The sequence below is a fragment of the Chanodichthys erythropterus genome, chromosome 17, assembly GCF_024489055.1.
Source record: "Chanodichthys erythropterus isolate Z2021 chromosome 17, ASM2448905v1, whole genome shotgun sequence".
NCBI classification, from domain to species: domain Eukaryota; kingdom Metazoa; phylum Chordata; class Actinopteri; order Cypriniformes; family Xenocyprididae; genus Chanodichthys; species Chanodichthys erythropterus.
The window spans coordinates 3334654-3354386 of NC_090237.1; the positions used below are offsets into that span (position 1 = coordinate 3334654).

The 19733-nt window shown below is 36.4% G+C and overlaps 1 protein-coding gene across 2 annotated transcripts in view; it reads left to right on the forward strand.

Annotated features, from left to right (window-relative positions):
* Positions 1-1430: 1430 nt before the first annotated feature.
* gria4a (glutamate receptor, ionotropic, AMPA 4a) overlaps positions 1431-19733 on the forward strand; it is a 106422-nt gene continuing 88119 nt past the window's right edge. For both annotated transcript variants that reach the window (XM_067365003.1, XM_067365002.1), the window contains exons 1-2: positions 1431-1503; positions 5871-6029. In XM_067365003.1, coding sequence (XP_067221104.1) covers positions 1431-1503; positions 5871-6029 — 232 coding nt within the window. The remainder of the gene's footprint in view (positions 1504-5870; positions 6030-19733) is intronic.

Consider the following 19733-nt stretch of genomic DNA (forward strand, 5'->3'; position numbering starts at 1 on the left):
CTGATATTTTTCGCTATTGTTCTTGCTTGCTTACCTAGTCTGATGATTCAGCTGTGCACAGATCCAGACGTTACTGGCTGCCCTTGTGTAATGCCTTGAACATGAGCTGGCATATGCAAATATTGGGGGCGTACATATTAATGATCTCGACTGTTGCGTAACAGTCAGTGTTATGTTGAGATTCACCTGTTCTTCGGAGGTCTTTTATACAAATGAGATTTACACAAGAAGGAGGAAACAATGGAGTTTGAGACTCACTGTTTGTCATTTCCATGTACTGAACTCTTGTTATTCAACTATGCCAAGGTAAATTCAATTTTTAATTCTAGGGCACCTTTAAACCCCCTTTTTACTTATGAATTTGTTTAATGCAACATTCTATATGCTTATAAGTTGTTAGAGAAAATATATACAATTCTATAGATGAGCTGATGGAACGAAAAAAGTAAACATTGAAAAATCAATAGTATAAAATTTGACTGTGAACATAAGGTAGCTACAAGTATTATGCAATTGAATCTCAACATAATTAATATATTCTACGCTATTATGTGATTAATTCTCAAAAAAATGAATACATCTTACATTTCAGTTAAGCACGATCTGCTGTGACGTCACAATCAAGTTGAAATGTGGGATATAGAGCTGAATTGAACTGCATCAGAGTAGACTCTGTCAAAATTGAGTAAAGTTCTCTGGTCCACTTCATGAAGAGGAACACACTTCAAAATGGCGGCGGGAAGTTCGCGAGAGCGTGTCTAAAAGTGGAGTGTATCGCTCTGAAGTAGAACATGGAATGTGTCTTAAAAGTAAACTGCGTAGGAGACTCACAGGGTAGAGAAGATATTTTTGTTTTGTTTTGGCGCACAAAAAGTATTCCCGTCGCTTCATAACATTAAGGTTGAACCATTGTTGTTGATAAAAAAAAACAAAACAAAAAAACAAATCTTATTTTGTGTTCTGAAGATGAATGAAGGTCTTAGAGGGTTGGAACGACATGAGGGTGAGTAATTAATGACAGAAATGTCATTTTTGGGTGAACTAACCCTAAGTTAAATTGGTATGGTAAGGGGATTGTTTAAATATATAGAGCAGTGATACTTGCCTTAGCAAACACAGCTAAAAAGCGAAGACCTCTGAGGCAAAGAGCGCACAGTGAGCGCGCATCTCTCCCTCTCTCCCGCGCGCTCTCTCTCTCTCTCTCTCTCTCTCTCTCTCTCTCTCTCTCTCTCTTTCTCTCTCGCGCGTTCAGATTCTTCTTCTCTCTCTCCAGTGGATACTGCAGGGGAACACACGGATTGCCTGTAGGATGGATTGCTGAAACTCCCTTTGCGAGATTATCCATTTATTTCTTTTCATTTCCCTTCCGCCACACTATCTCGTCTCCATCCATCCATCCATGTGTCCGGACGGGTTCTGATTCGGACAGAATGCGGATCCTGGTGTTGATTCCGCTGCTGTGGGGACTCAGTGAAGGGGCTTTTCCCAGCAGTGTCCAAATCGGTGAGTTACACTTCTAACATGACAGACACTTTATTAATCCCACGAGGAATATCGCACTGCAACAGATACAATGCACAGCAGTGCATTTATAATACATACACACAAGGAGCCTATACAAATACAGTACAGAGTCTTAAAATAGGGATGTTAAAGGCTATTTAAAATCATACCAACCTAAAGAACCCTGTATGCTGAAATGGCTCTTTGTGTTGGGGTTTTCACTCTTGCTCTGTTCACCTTATTGGACCCTAAAAAGCTGCTTTTGAGCACCACATTGGGTTGTTCTGCCATTTACAAGCCAATCATGTATGAGCAAAGGACCAAATATAAAAGTTTGGTCAGTGAAAACCTCATTTTGGTTGAGCACTGCTCTTAAAATTTGGGGATGGACACGTCGCTCAATGCCTTTTATATACAAAGCACCCTAACCTGGTGCTATTTTCCCTTAAATGTGATACTGAATGGGTTTACAGTTGTAGTTTAGCATGCATGAGTTGTGCTGGTGTGTGTGTGGTCATCATGATGAAGACTGTGGTCTAAGTGCATGTTTTCTCCATCAGTTCAGGGCATCACTGCAGTATTCTGGATGACCTCTTCCCAATCAAAGTTTCACCATATTTGCAGATTAATATCAACAAACCACTATGCATGCCCACCCACCCCTCTCTCTCTCTCTCTCTCTCTCGCTTGCACACACACACAGTTCCCTCTCTTTTTGCAGGATGTGTCTTGTGTGTGTGTTCAGTCACTGCATTGCTCATTGAGATGGAGAGTCTCACGCCATAATGAGATGCAGCCGCTGACTTGTGCGCCTTTGACAGCACTGCCGATAAAGTTAATACGCTAAATACGGACACACACATTCACTCGAGGAGATGCACTAATGACATTTACATACCGCTGCAATGCAAATGCACAGTGCTTGTGCTGTTCCTCGCGCATAAAAGCACGTTGTGGGATCTCAAACGGCAGTTGAGCCAAAATGTCTATCAAAAAGAGAGAATAATTAGAGAGGATGTGATGAAACGGAACGTGATGCTGGCCATGCCAAGTGCAGACGTGTCTGCTCTAGTGACACCAACAACAAATGCGATCTTCCGCACAGATCATTTCCATGATTAAAGGGATAATTCACCCAGAAATTAACATTTAACTCACCTTCATGTTGTTCCAAACCTGAATGGCTTTCTTTAATCTGTGGAGCACAAAATGAGATGTTTAGCAGGATGTTCACACTGCTCTGTTTTGAGCTCCATGAGAGCAGCAGTCCACTTTTTCCTGGTTTTTATTTCTTACTTTTTCACAGTAAAATCTGAAATCATTTTAAAAAAGTCAAATTCACATAATAGGTTGATTGTTATACACCGATCAGGCATAACATTATGATCACTGACAGGTGAAGTGAATAACACTGATCATCTCTTCATCACGGCACCTGTTACTGGGTGGATATATTAGGCAGCAAGAGAACATTTTATCCTCAAAGTTAGAAGCAGGAAAAATGGGCAAGTGTAAGGATTTGAGCGAGTTTGACAAGGACCAGATTGTGATCAAGGGCCAAAGCATCTCCAAAACTGCAGCTCTTGTGGGGTGTTCCCGGTCTGCAGTGGTCAGTATCTATCAAAAGTGGTCCAAGGAAGGAACGGTGGAGAACCGGTGACAGGGTCATGGCTAATTGATGCACGTGGGGAGCGAAGGCTGGCCCGTGTGGTCCGATCCAACAGACGAGCTACTGTAGCTCAAATTGCTCAAGACGTTAATGCTAGTTATATGATTTGCCAAAAAATAAATTTTTTACAATGATTGAACAATTCACAATTTTATTTATTTATAATTTTATTTATTTTTATGTTTAACTAGTCATATTAAAAAACAACAACAGCTTATGATTCAAGTAACATTCTCTTTATTAACCATCTGGATAAAAAAATGTTATATTCCAAGTGCAGCACACCTGAAGTGATACTTAACAAATGACTTATTATTGGTTTAATATCTTTGCAGAAAATATGCATTCAATATGAAGGTAGATGTTGTACAAACTTATCTTAAACATATCCTATATACTCAGAAATAATTTAAAATAATATTTTTAGCCAAAACGTAACACAAATAAATAACACCAGTAATAGGCTATTATTAAAGGTGCAATATGTAAGATTTTGCAGTAACATATAGGCCAGTGTTATATATTTTGTTCACTTGAATACTTACAATATCTCAAATGTTTCCAACTATTTGTAAATCGTGAGAAAATTGCAATTTTAACCAAGACTGCGGGACGTGTGAGGAGTCGCCTGTCAATGGCGTCATACCCGCGTTACCCTCGGTTTCCGGTTTATTTTGTAGAAATCATGGAAACACCAAAGACGCTTTAATATATTACATGTTTTGATTAACTGTTTTGATATATTTATAGACAGAAAACTAATTGTTGTTATATAGCTCAACACGTTTAGTCTTATTGTTTAAATCTAATTTTCTTGATTTTTTGCGAGTCTCATGCTTTACCATGCCTCAGAGAAAAACACTATTTTGTGAAGTAGCTAACATAGCATAATCAGATGCAGCTTTATTTTTAGTAACAGTAATACAGCATTTTCTCCATTATACAATATGTTTTAAAATTAATTTCATGCCATTTATCAACACAATCATCCAGCATTTAATCTGATATTGTAAAATGGATCTATCTTATTGCAGTGTGTAACAGTGTCTCACAGCAGCCGCCGAGCGAACGCTCAGAGTAACGTTATAACATCATTTTCAACACTCTCAAATGTATCTAATATGATAAACAGCTGTGTTACCTCATACTCATGACCGGAAAAGCGGAAGCATTTTATTATGTGTCATAATAAAAGTCCCGCTGCTCGTGAGGCGTGTTGAGCAATCGCTCCAGCTCCTCGTTCAGCTCCACAACACTCGCTCCTGCTCTGCTTCATACTACAGTAACGTTAATAATCACATCCATGAACATGATTTCTGCCAGAGTCCAATCCCGATTCTTTTCCACCGGCTGTGATGTGAAGACCACATGTCCCAAGATTCAGCACTCAAACTTGGCGTCATCAAGCTACGCCTTTGTTTTGAATAGGCCTCTAGCGACCTCTAGTGGACAGAAAATATTACATATTGCACCTTTAACACCAAATGCTTTGTAAACAGAAATTACAGCAGCTTTCAGCCTGTCACCATCATGTAAACACGAAATATCAAACATACAGTAGTTCTTTACAGGTTTTTGCATTCCATTGCACTATTTTTCCTATTGTTTTTATGTTTGGCGGACGTGTTTGGGTGTAGCACTCGTGTCATGTTTTTTGCAGCGTCTCACCCATGAAATGGCACCCAAAAACGTGGTGGTCAGGTTAAAAGGTTCACCTCTTTTCTTTCCTCTTTGCAGTCACTTATTCTTTCTTCATCTTACTGGATAAGAAGTTTTATTTTTACTTTAGTTACAATTAGTAATTTTAGTGCTTCAACCTGAACTTATTTCAGTTAGTTGTCAAGACAACATTTAGTTTGTTTAATTAGTTTTATTTCAGTTAACAAAAATGTTTAGTTTTTTTTAGTTAAGAATAATAAAGAGGTGATGAAATGGAAGCAGCAACAGATCTGTTCTGTATTGTGTATCGGATCCGAGTGTAACGGATTATTGAAACGATTTTAGAGCCGAGAAGATGATTCAACAGTCTGGTTCCGGAATTAAAATTTTCCATTCTCCATTCATTTTCTCCATAGGGAAATAGATTTTTAACGATAACTTATAAATCTTTAAAGACAGTCCTACTGTGAGCTACGAGGTTGTTAATCAATAGTATAAACTTCATTATTTCAGCCTAGTTTTAAAATAATTGCATTTAACAGCAGAAATCATGGTGAAGAACTACATTACCCATAATGCTGTACAGAAAATACGCCAATCAGAGTTGCAAAATGCCCAAAAGATCTCTGTAGCTCCGCCCACTCCCATGAAACACTGAAAATGTGTAACTTAAAATAGATATTTTTATGTATAATCAACATTTTTAAATGTGTATAGTTTTATGTTTCTCCACTTTCTTTACTCGATTATGCTGCTTGCAAAGCTTCATGGGATTGTAGTTCTTTCCCTCGCTAAAGCCGTTAAGTTCACAGACATGATTCACGTCGTAGCTGGTTGGTTTGGTTCATGGCTTATAAAGCTTTAACAAAGACTTCCCGAAAATCCCTATGGTAGAAATGAATGGAAAAAATACTTCCGGAACCAACAGCTTTTACATTCTATAGTGAAAGAAAAGCAGAAATGAAAACAGAATTTTCCATCTTAAGGTGAACGTTTCCTTTGAGAAACATAAGCACCTCTTTCTCTTGTCTCTTTCCAGGTGGGTTGTTTATAAGAAACACGGATCAAGAGTATACAGCTTTCCGCTTGGCCATATTTCTCCACAACACGAGTCCAAACGCCACGGAAGCCCCATTCAACCTGGTTCCACACGTGGACAACATCGAGACGGCCAACAGCTTTGCTGTCACCAATGCCTGTGAGTGAAAGATGTCAAACGTTGTGTCACAGTCAGAGAAAATGAATAGAGTGTGTTTTGATTCACTGCACTTTCTCAAGTCAGTCATCAGTAGTTTGACTTCCTGAAGAGCGAAACAAATTTGTTTGAGTGGCCCGGCATGTCAACTTCTGACTCAAGCAGTGAAGTGAGTTTGAGGGCGGGACTATCTGTTTAACTGGCCAATGGCAGATGAGGGGGGAGCATCTGAGAAACCTGTTTGAAAACATTATGTACATGCTGTGGGAATGACACAATGCAGCTTTAAACAGCAAATTTGCCATTCATTCTCAACTCTCGAGCAGCTTTCACCACGCTTTGGTACACATCTGTCTGTCTCTGGCCTTGTTAGGGTGGTTGTCAGTCGATTTCTTTTCAGTTGCCTGCAATTCAAGGGTTGTAGAGCAGAAATGTTCTCTATGCAGACTCAGACGCAAATGCTTGAGCATTACAAGTGTGCAGCCTGTTCACATACTTAACGTGCATTTTTGAGTAGTGTAAAAACCTCAGCAATCCACAGAGATCTTAAAGCCTTTTCCAATTAACGTAATCCACTTTATTCAACATGAAAATGTGCATCAGACTCCTGTGCTCAGCCGTGCTCCACTGGGAGTCTGTGGCTCTTACCTGTATCTCTGATTGATTTTAGTGCAGTAGCGATCAATGTTGATAGGACAGCAGGCACGCCGTGCTTCACTGGATGTCTATGAGAGCATTGGAAAAGCATCTAATTGGACATCAAGCTTTTAAAGGATGTGTTTATGTTAGCCTGACTTTTCTGTATGATGATTGTGTGAGCTTTGAGTTGGGCAGGCTTATTTTAAATCTGCTTTCTTGACTTACTGACTTTTGTAAATATTGTACAAACAGATCTGACACTGCTCAGCTATTTCCATGAAGTAATTAATTTGAGGAGCAGATTAAGCACACATTATGACTTCTTCACCACTAGTGGCATCAGATTGCAGGTTTATTTTAGTATTATTTATGGTTTTTTATCAATATTATCATTAGCTTTTAATATTTTCATTTGAATTTTAGTTCAATTTTATTATAATTCAGTGCTTTTGTCATTTTTAGGTAGCACTATATTTTACAGTCCTGTTCCCCATGTACATACTATGTACTTATTATAGTACTTGCATTAACAGGGTACCCATGTGGTTACCTTATATTACCCAGTACTTTCTTAGGTAAGTACACTGCAAGTGCACATACTGTAAAATAAGTGCAACCCATTTATTTTTTTAAATATTACTGTTATTTCAGTTTGAGTTTGAGTTTTTATTTATTTACAATAAGTAATTTTAGTGCTTCCTACACAACCTAAACTTATTTCAGTTACTTGGCAAGGCAATATTTCTCTCTTTTTTAATTTTATTTAATATTTATATTTAATATTATTTCAGGCAACAACAAAAAAATGTTTTTAACAGTATTATTTAACGGCTTAACATAACGAAATGAAAGTAGAGAAATATCCTTTTTTCCGTATTATGATATACATTGAAAAAGAAAAATGTAGGGTGGGGACTTTCTTTTATGCATCGAATGTTTATTGGCTGTTGAGATGTGGGCGTGGCACTCAAAAGTACATGCAAATGAAGGGGTGGGGTTTTAGCAGACTAACTGATTGGAGAATCCTGCATACGTCACCAGAGAGAAGTTTTCACCAGAAGGTCCAGTTATGACATTTCCTTAACACAATACAAGGTCAAAACATTTTCAAAAATGTCAAACATGTGGATAAATAAATTGTCCAGATGGAAGTTTCATTTCATTCCGACTTAAAAAAGAAACCAGAGACCAAAATGCAGATCCAAAGAACCTTACAGCAAGGTTGATTATGATTTGACTTTTTTAACTTTAGTTAGTGTGTAATGTTGCTGTTTGATCATAAACAAAATCTGCAAAGTTACAACACTCACAGTTCAGTGCAAAGAGAGATATTTTCTTTTACAGAAATGGCTTTTTTTTCACCCGGGTTAGTGACATCACAAACCCTAAAATTTACATAAACCCCGCCCCGAGAACACACAACAAAGGGGGCGGAGCCATGTTGGGCTGCTTTAAAGAAGAGGAAGAGTTGTTGTAGTCGAGTGTTGTTGACATGCCGTCATTTTACGCCGGACTGCTTCACAAACGAGGATCAATTCAACACAAAAGATGAACATGACGACACATGCTAGTGGATGAGTTGAATCAACTCCACAGCAACTACATCAATTTATCCACTAACCATTCAGAAACGTCTAAAAGTTGTAACTTCTTCCTGAGTCTCTCCATCAGTGTCGACTCGGCTGAACACTTTCGTCATTTTGGCTGCGTGAGATTCTCCAGCTTTGTTGTTGTTGAGCTGTTAAAGCTCCGCCCTCTTCTGGAGCAGCAGCTCATTTGCATTTAAAGGGACACACACAAAAACGGCGTGTTTTTGCTCAAATTTGACAAGCTATAATAAATGATCTGTGGGGGATTTTGAGCTGAAACTTCACATTCTGGAGACACCAGAGACTCCTTATGGAACCACTGAAGAACCTCTATGTGTGTTTTCAGAGCAGGAGTCAGACAGGGACCAGCAGAGTCGAGTCAATCCCAGTTTAACCCCTCTCCCGCTGGGCAGCAACCTCTTGCACTCTTGCGCACTGGACGCCCAGCCTGAGTCTGCAGAATCTGCTGCTGTCTTGATGCAGCAATGTATGTGTGTGTGTTATCTCTGCCCTGGCTGCCTTCCAGCTCTTTTAGCCCTCATCAGCTGCGGAATACTGACAGCTTTGGGAATGAGGTGTGTGTGTGTGTGTGTGTGTGTGTGTGGAGAGAGAGAGAGATAGATGGAGAGAAAGAGGGAGAGAGGTGAAGTTAATCGTTTCCCGCTCGTCTCCTCAGGCTGCAGGAGAGAATAAGGAGTGGAAAGGGTTTTCTCTTTTATCCTAACACACCTTTATCTGAGCACTTAAAAGCAGCGAGCAAAATCAATCTCTGAATGAGTTTCAGCTGAGAGAGGGAACGCATTATGAATGGAATCAGGAGATGGAGGGATTTATTTAATGAAAGGGGAGGAATGAAGAAATTATGGGAATGATATGTTGTCAAATGCATGGCGCAGACGGAGAAACACAGGGAACGGGAGGGAGGAGATAAAAGAGAAACGGGAGAGAGAGATAAATGGATGGGTGTGTCGTGACCTTTGTGCAGCAGTAAATGTTTAGAGAAAACACACAGAGAGAGAGAGAGAGAGAGAGAGAGAGAGATGAAGAGACTAAAAGATAAAGGAAAACAAGCAACAGACTGATGGATGATACAGAAAAAAGGATGAATGGAGTAAATGGACGGATGAACAGAACGATAGATAGATAGATAGATAGATAGATAGATAGATAGATAGATAGATAGATAGATAGATAGATAGATAGATAGATAGATAGATAGATAGATAGATAGATAGATAGATAGATAGATAGATAGATAGATAGATAGATAGATAGATAGATAGATAGATAGATATGTCTGTCACACACACACACACACACACACACACACACACACACCTGCGGGTCGCAGAACTAATTTTGACTCAAATAAAACTTCAAGACCTTATGAGGCTCTATTGTCAGGTCATCATCATCATCATCTCGATGAGGCATCACAAACATCCAATAACCCACCACAGCACACACACACACACACAATCTCAACCTGCCTGCAGCTGTGTGTGTGTGTGTGTGTGTGTGTGTGTGTGTGTGTGTGTGTGTAGGTTAAACTTCATGTCTGCTGAATCACACAGCCAGGAGCTGAACTCTGAGCTTCAGTCTCTCACTAAATGACGTGTGTTTGGTCTCTAGTTGAGTGAGTAATGCATGAACCTGTCTGTGACCTGTACTTGTGTGTGTGTGTTTGATAGTCATTTTAAGTGTGTATGCATGATGTGTAAATGTTTATCCATGTGTTGTTGGATCTTGATGTCTTGAGATGGTTCAGTGAATCTCTTTACTGACTCATTCATTTAGCCGCTCGCGGCGATTGTCTCGTTGCATCAGAACGTGTGTTTGTGGATTAGAGTATCACGCGCTGGGGTTATGTGTGCATTTCTACCAACTAGAGATGCACCGATGTGAAAATTTTGTCCGATACCGATAATTCATTATATTTGAAAGCCGATAACCGATGTATTGGCTGATAAATCTAAATAATTTTTGAGAGCCTGATTATAAAAACAAAAGTCTCACATTAAAAAATTATAATGTTCTCATTATAATATGATGTTGTCTATATGACAGACTTCCGCTGTACATGTTGCACTTAACTGTATTTTCCTTTTTGAATTGATTTCAATAATATTTCAAACTATTCAAAACCATCATGGCGGATAGTGTGCATCTGAACAAGTGTCTCAGCTGAAGGAAATAATCCATTATTTAACAGCTTTAACATATCAGCCACATTTTCTTTTCCGGACGATAACGATAACATTAAAAATAAATATATATCGGCCGATACCGATATGGTGGCCGATATATTGTGCATCCCTACTACCAACCGAGAGAAGAATTATATATGTCTACAGTACATATTGTGATCACAAACAGTGTTTATTCACACTGAAAAATCTCTGAATGTTATTGATTTCAGAAAAAAAATCTAAGCAATTGTCATTTATGATAAAAACAGAAAACACAAGTACAGTTTACATGCAAAACACTTGACAAAAAGATATTAGAAATTATCAAACAATAGATCTAGTGTATCATGTTTAACAATAATACATTCATTAAAATGTTATTTTACATGACCAGATACGCAATCATTTTCTGAATTAAGAAATCATTACAATGCAGCCAAAGATAAATTATGAGAAACATTAATGAGTCTTTTGTCTGATGAATCGGTTATGAACGATGAAAAAAGTATTTCTGCCTTCATATAACTAAGTTCATATAACAAAAAAATCTCCAGAACGATCTAAAATGCCTGTGCATTCTTTTAGTTTAAGTTTATTTTGTCCTTTTATAATGTTTTATATGATGGAATCTGATTTCCAACCACATACATCAATGTGTTTTAAAAAAGGGATTGAAACCAGCGTTGTTATTCTTAACTGAAACTAAAACTAAAGTTTTTGGTATTGAAATAATGCTGAAAAATATATATATATATATTAGATGAAAATGTAAACGTAAAACAGCCTCAAAAATGAGAAATGTTGCCTTTGCAACTAAATAACTGAAATAAATTAAAATTGCAGCACTAAAATGACAAAAACTGAAATAAAAATAAATAAAAACAATAATAAAAAAGAATAACACAGTTTTCTCTGTCTTATTAAGTGCAAACAATAAGTTCAACCATAATCAAAGTACTCTCTTAATATTCAAATAGAGACCCAATTTTAATTGAAACAGAGCTGAGAGATGCTTACAACTACACAGTCCAGACTAAGATGGCTTTCATATTGGGAGATATTCACATACATCAGGGAGCCGCTTTCAAAATGTGGGGTATTGAAATCACATTTGAACGCACGCTCGCGTTTTACTTTCGCTTTCTATTTCGTGATCACATGTACTCTGTGAATAGGGAGCAGAAGTACTGAGCGCACATTCTACAAGATATTTATCAGACACTTTTAAAATTATTAATTAAAAATATTAATATATATACGGTAACACTTTACAATAAGGTATAATTTGTTTACATTAGTTCATATATTAACCCTTATGTTGTATTCAGATACGTTTTCCTGAAATTGTTAGTTAATGTTATCGCTTTGGACTTTGTTCACACTTCCCAAAAATTTTGGGGTAATATTTGTACTTTTTGGGAATTTTTTCCCTACCTTGTTACACTTGTGGTGTTCAAAAATGTTTATAAATCTCTTTTTATGCTTTATTATCACTAAACATTGGATCTTTAAATGAGCACAGGTTTTGTGTTTCTGCTTGGAACTGATTGATTGTAGGCCTTTTTTATCTGAGCTGATTTTTTGAGTGAAAAAAACAGGATTTATGGATAATTTTTTTTCAATATGCAATAAAATATGAAAAAAAATGTCACTGTTTATCACACTAGCATGCTTTAATGTTTAACCAGGAAGTTTGTTTTGAAATGCTTTTATCTTGTACCAGATGCGACGCTGCGTCACGCGATAAAGTTTTTGTCCTGACCAAACGCGATGAATCTGTTTTAGAAACGGTTTCTATTTCTCTGTGACGTCGCGGCTGGAACAACAACACAAAGTATGGCAATGATAATCTCAGGTACTGTTTATGTGCTTTATTTAATGTTAAAAGCATCTAATGTGAGTTTGAATATCATTTTGTGTGTCTTTTATAGCCATACTTCTAGCAACAATGGACAATTCACCTCAGATCTTCAAAATAAAGGAAAACAAGAATGCTCAAACTTTTAACTCACTGTGAACAGAAGTGTATTCAATGACAAAAATGGTTTCAGTTACTCAGTATATATTTTTAATAATGGTGTAATATTCATGAATTTGATTATGTACTTATCCATTTTGTTGCAATTTTGTTGTAATCTACTCAATGTATTTAAGTCTCACAACGGTATATTGGCTGTGAACGGAGAGTTTGTGTGTGTAAAGGTCATCTCTGTTGGTCCCTTTGAAGGGCACTTGGATAAATGCTCATCAATATTAACGAACCAGAATCCCTTCCTGGGTCTGTCTCGTTCGGTCTGTCTCTCTCACTGGCTGTCTGTCTCTCTTTCCCATAACAAGTCAATGAGGGGGAGCTGGACCAGAGGTCAACCCCTGCTGTGACCTTTCCTCACGCACAAACACACCTCTGAATGGCAACTGATAATGATGAGCCTCTATATTTAGACCTGAACTTTTGCTTTAATTGAGCCTCAGGCAGGTGTGTGTGATGTTGTTTTTCATTCCTGAAGATCAGATGTTTTCTGCGTTATATGTACCTGCATACAAATCAGATGACACTTGTTCTCTGCATTAATGTTTCAAGGTCTAAAATGAACATATTCCAGCTGGGATAGTATGTTTACTGATTTCATTCAGTTTACTAACATTAATTATTCATTAATCATTACCATCATTAATTATTCAGAGTACCTGAAGAAAACTCATAAAAACAGGTCATATCGCACCGTAAAATCAAAAGAAAAAATAAATGTTGATGTTTTATATGTTGCATCATGAAAATGAAGTCTATTTTTGAGACCCTTAAGATTTTTTTTGCATTATTTTACATTTTTCATCATAATTAAGCAAATTAAACAAATTCTCATACTGTAATAAGTTTTGAGTAATTCTGAATAAGATACATATTGTGTGATTAATAGAGTTATTATAGAATATTATAATTTATTATTTTTTCGTGATAATTTAGCAAATTCTTATACTGTAATACATTTAATCATTTTGTTTTAAATGTGTGTTTATGTATATATATATATATATATATATATACACTGTATATAACATTAATGTATTATTATTAAACTGATTAAAAGTCTTTTGACATATTATATTTATATACAACATTAATATTGTTCATGTAACAATTATTATTAAATATTTTAATAATATTTAATAATAACTACTATTTATTATTTTAATATTTAATAATTATTATTAACTATTATTGAAAATTTATTTTAAATGAGTTTTGTGTAATTCTGAATAATAATAAAAATAAAATAATAATTAAAAAAATAATAATATTGTGTGCGAGATATTAGATATGTATTGTTTATTTATTTATTAAAATATTATTTTTAAAAAAATCATGATAATTTAGCAAATTCTTATACTGTAATACATTTAATATGAATTTTGTGTTAAATATATATACACATTTATGTTTATATATAACATTACATTACATTAATGTTATTTATTGAATAATTATTACATATTATCATTTTAATATTTAATAATTATTATGACATATTATTGAAAAATATATTAAAAATGTATTTATAAACACTGTCTGGGTGCATTACAGTGATGCAAATTTGAGGGGAAATGTGCTTAACTGTCATGAAAATAATGTGAACAGATCTGAACAGGCTTCAATTTTTTTATGCAGTTTACAATATAATAGATGTACAAATAAAAATGTAACTGTCATTGGTTTGACTGACAAATCAAAACTCAAGCACAGAAGCACCTGCCTGCAGCAATCCAGGTATAGCGCCTGAACTCGTGTTTATGTGTGTCTGAACCATCTGTGTGTGTGTGTGTCTGACACAAAAAGTGAGAGTGTGCGTGTGTATATACTTGGTTACCTTGGAAACACATAATGGATGATTTGCTGCAGCAGAAATAGTTTGATGATTCATTCTGTTGAGAACCAACCAGAAGAGAGCTTTCTCTGTGACACACACACACACACACACACACGTTTGGTTACGTATACAGTCAGAAGGTCAGTTTCAAACTCTTCATCATGAGTTTTGAGATTAACAGAAAACAACCCGTTTGTATCCAGCAATCAACTTCAGGCCAAATCCAAAATAACTGTCAGAATGTAATAAAGTAATACTATAGAGGAGCTTGTGCTTTGGTATACTATAACCAAGAAGCCTGTTTTCTATACTTAACAATGGCAGGTTATCAACACCTTCAACTGAATTATCAGCACCTGAACTGACACTTGAAATATTTACTTGTGCTTTCTTTATGCATCCAGTTCTCTCTCTCTCTCTCTCTCTGTGTCCATCTGTCTCTCTCTCTCTCTCTCTCTCTCTTTCTCTCCATGGCAGTAAAAAGCTTATTCCATTAATGGAAACAACTTTATTGGCACTCATGGTAAACCCTGTTGCCATGGTCCACCCTTGACTGACAGCTGCGTTGTCATAGTAACGAAAACAGCAAGTCACTTTGCTGAAAGTGGGCTGATCATTACTTCTTATGAGCAGGAAGTGTGTGTGTGTGTGTGTGTGTGTGTGTGTGTGTGTGTGTGTGTGTGTGTGTGTGTGTGTGTGTGTGTGTGTGTGTGTGTGTGTGTGTGTGTGTGTAGAGGCATTTAACAAGACTCAGATTAGATCCTAATATGGAATGTCACAGTATTTTTGCAGTACACAAAATCTCATTTTTCTGTATGCAAATTACATTTACAGACATATTGATATCATATCCACAATGCAAAACACTCAACTTGACCTTACATTACAGTTCCTCCAGTGTGACAAAAGAATTAGAAATGCTATTAAAAGATTTTGGTAGCACTAGTCCCATTAGTTAATGCATTAACTAACACAGATTAATACATTTGTTGTAGTACTTATTCATTTTTGTTACACTAAAAAAAAACTGGTTTAGGATTTACTTTGAAACAATTTTCACTGCTAGCAAACTTCACTAATAATTACAAAGAAATGGCAAGTAACACATTGAATTATATGGAAGCTTGATTCCACCATGAAATAAAAAATAAAAAGGTAATTGTGACTTTTTTTTCTCAGAATTGTGAGATATAAACTCGCAGTTGTGTTATAAAGTCAGAATTGCATGATATAATCTCGCAATTGTGAGAAAAGTCAAAATTGTGAGTTTATATCTCACAATTCTGATTTTTTTCACACTTTTGTTAGATATAAACTTGCAATTGAGACTGACATTTTTTCTCAGAATTGTGAGTTTATCTCGCAATTCTGACTTTCTATCACACAATTCTGACTTTCTATCATGCAATTTAGTTTATATCTTGCAATTCTGACTTTCTATCACACAATTCTGACTTTCTATCATGCAATTTAGTTTATATCTTGCAATTCTGACTTTCTATCACACAATTCTGACTTTCTATCATGCAATTTAGTTTATATCTTGCAATTCTGACTTTATATCACACAATTCTGACTTTATATCATGCAATTTAGTTTATATCTTGCAATTCTGACTTTTTTTCACACTTTTGTTAGATATAAACTCGCAATTGAGACTGACATTTTTTCTCAGAATTCTGACTTTATAAGACGCAATTGTGATTATATCTCGCAATTCTGAGAAAAAAAAATCTGAATTGCAAGTTATAAAGTCAGAATAAAGTGATAAAAACTCGCAATTGCAAGAAAAAAAGTCTGAATTGCAACTTTATATCTCGCAATTCTGACTTTATATCACGCAATTCTGTCTTTATATCTTGCAATTCTGACTTTATATCTCGCAATTCTGTCTTTATATTTTGCAATTCTGACTTTATATCACGCAATTCTGTCTTTATATTTTGCAATTCTGACTTTATATCTCGCAATTCTGACTTTATATCTCGCAATTCTGACTTTATATCTCGCAATTCTGACTTTATATCACACAATTCTGACTTTATATCATGCAATTTAGTTTATATCTTGCAATTCTGACTTTATATCTCGCAATTCTGAGAAAAAAGTCAGAATTGCAAGTTATAAAGTCAGAATAGAGTGATAAAATCTTGCAATTGTGAGATAAAAAGTCACAATTACTTTTTTTATTTAGTGGCTGAAACAAGCTTCCAGAGAATTAAATATGACATTTTGAAGTAGAAAAACTGATTTTCTTGTAAAACATGCATTTTTTTTATTTATAACTTCGAAAAATCATTTCATTAGACATCATGTAGCAACTGATATGATACCAGAATTAAACAAAAAGGACTTGGCATGAAAATGGCATGAAATTGGCACAGATTTATCTCTCACTTGGTTTTGATTAGTCAAATTAGACAGATTAAAACTGTAATATTGCTAAACATTTTTTACTTTTGTACAATAAATGATTCTGGTATCGTACCGGTCGCCACATCATCCAGTGAAAATCTGTCCTGAAGCAAAACCAGCAGTGAATTGCTTCACAGAAAGCCAGAAGGTCAGCTGTGCTTCTCTTCCATACAGTCTCTCTGTGGAAAGATGTGGATTTGGGTAAATGGTAAATCAGTCTGTTTGTGACCTGTAGACCCAGTGGCTACTCCATCCTCTCTCTCTCTCTCTCTCTCTCTCTCTCTCTCTGTGTCTGTTGGTGATTAATAGCTCTTTTCCATTATAGTCCCAAAGTGATTTTATTAAAGTAAACTGTGTTTAGAGTGCAAGACAGAACCGATCAGCCCAAAGACACACACACATGTGCACACAGCTGAACAAATGACCAATGACAGGTTATTTCAGGAAATGACACCGGCATATGAGGTCATCACACAGCAGGGCCAACATTGATGATGTCAGCTTACAGCTGAAGGGTGGAGACGTTCCGATCAATCACTGCTTATTAACCGATAGGTAAATCACTCTTACCTTGCAGAGTTGATTTTGGTGGCAGACCAATCCATGTTGTTTATTCAGGAGCTGAAAAAAATATGGTATTTTAAACTGTAATTTATCTAAAGATGTTTGCGTCAGCACACCTTAATAGCTTCAACAATTGATTGCCAATTAAGTTTAGTTTAGGTCAGATAGCTGCTAATGTTGATGAATCGAAAATTTAAGCTTTTTTCTATGTATAAACTGTTTATGTAATAAAATATGTTTTCGTAGTTTGTGTTGTCCCTTATCAGTGCAAAATTATCACAAATTAAAAAGGATTCTTGCCAATATTTCCCAAAACCCCACTTTTCTAGGGTGTTTCCAAACTTTTGGAGAGCAGTGTAAGTCAGCTCGAAATAAAAAAAAAGTCTCTATTTATGTAATCTGTTTGAAAAGAGAGAGATGTCAGTCATTCGCGAGTCACCTCATTATCCGCTAATGCCGCCACGCCCACGGAGAGGGTGCAGCAGTCAAAGGCAAATTATGAGGCGATCCATGCAACAGAGTCAACACCTGCAATAAACAGCAAGCTTATGCCAAGTTTACACTACAGGATTTTAAGCCCGATTTGCAAGTTAACGAGCTCGTGACAGGCCAGGCTGTGATCGGTGGAAAATCAGCAAGTGATCGACGCTCGCCAATCTTTATGCATGAACTACTCAACAATGCATCAAAGAGGCTCGCTGACGCGTCGCAGACACCTTGCTGATGCCAGACAAATATCTAGCATGCTAAATATCTGGAGCTGTCGGCCGACTTGATATCCTGTGGTGGCATGTGTCGCTACGCAACAGCCAATGAAATATACAACTATACAACTATATAGCTATAACTATACAACTGGCAGCGGTGTGTCACGTGACAAGCATGACGCATAGTCATGGAAACAATAAAGGGAAACATTCTAAAATAACAGTCGCCTTAACGTGAGGTCAGCCAGAATGTTTTAAACTTATGTGTGAAACAGTTATTTTAAATTTAATTCAAAATTTAATTTCCTCCCAACATCCATTTTCAAATAAAGTCGTTGGGTAACAGTTTTCATCAGCTCCTGTAGTGTGTAACCTCCTGTTGCGGATCATTTACGTGTGAACACCACAACGACTTCAAGACTCCACAGCAAGTCATGTAGTCTGAACAGCACAGCGATCTGTCGATGTTAAAAGTCCTGTAGTGTAAACTTGGCTTTAGTCAGACAGCGGAATGGAATTCATGATGGAAAACTACATTACCCATGATGCTGTACAGAAAATATACCAATCAGAGAGTTCAACATGCTGCAGAATAGCTCTTTAGCTCCGCCCACTGCAAAGTACTGCAAATGACGTATTACATGATACTTTTAGTGATATTTGTAAATTGTCTTTCTAAATGTTTCGTTAGCATGTTGCTAATGTACTGTTAAATGTGGTTAAAGTTACCATCGTTTCTTACTGTATTCACGGAGACATTTTCATTTTTAAACACTTGCAGTCTCTATAATTCATAAACACAATTTCATTCTTTGTAAATCTCTCCAACAGTGTAGCATTAGCCATTAGCCACAGAGCATACAGCCTCAAACTCATTCAGAATCAAACGTAAACATCCAAATAAATACTATACTCACATAATCCGACGCATGCATGGAGTATGCATGACGAACATCTTGTAAAGATCCATTTGATTGTTATATTAGCTGTGTGAACTTTGTAAATGCACTGTATAACTGCACTTAGAGTCGAGAGCTCAGGGGGCAGGGAGCGCGAGATTTAAAGGGGCCGCAGCCTGAATCGGTGCTTAGTTAATGATGCCCCAAAATAGGCAGTTAAAAAAAATTATTTAAAAAAAATCTATGGGGTATTTTGAGCTGAAACTTCACAGACACATTCAGGGGACACCTTAAACTTATATTACATCTTTTGAAAAGACGTTCTATGGCACCTTTAAAATCTCCCTATGGGGAAAAAAAGTGGGCGGGCAGTAATGCACCATGTAGCTCCACCCACAATGGAATTGCATTGGTTCCTGCAGCACATGACAGTACATTCTCATTGGCTGTGAATTTTGTCACTTTGCACAATACTTCACCTTCAGTGAGAACAGAACATAACTCTAAACAAATATGTGTACCTGGTTAGGGCATGGTGTCAGGATAAGGACAGGGAAAGGTGGAATAGTTTCACATCTCTGAATGAATAGAATAAATAGAGAGCTCGCTCAATTATTTCTGTGGCAAAAGGTGATTTCATACATTCATCACCAGAATATAAAAGATTGATACAGTAAGTGTGGCTGACAAAAGGTCAGGTCGACTGGTGTATTAAATTTAGAAGGTTTAACAGAGTGACATCAGTGTTAGCACAGACTGTACTGCGTTTTCATCACACCCCTGAAGGTTGTTAAAAAGCACACACACACACACACACACACACACACACACACACACAC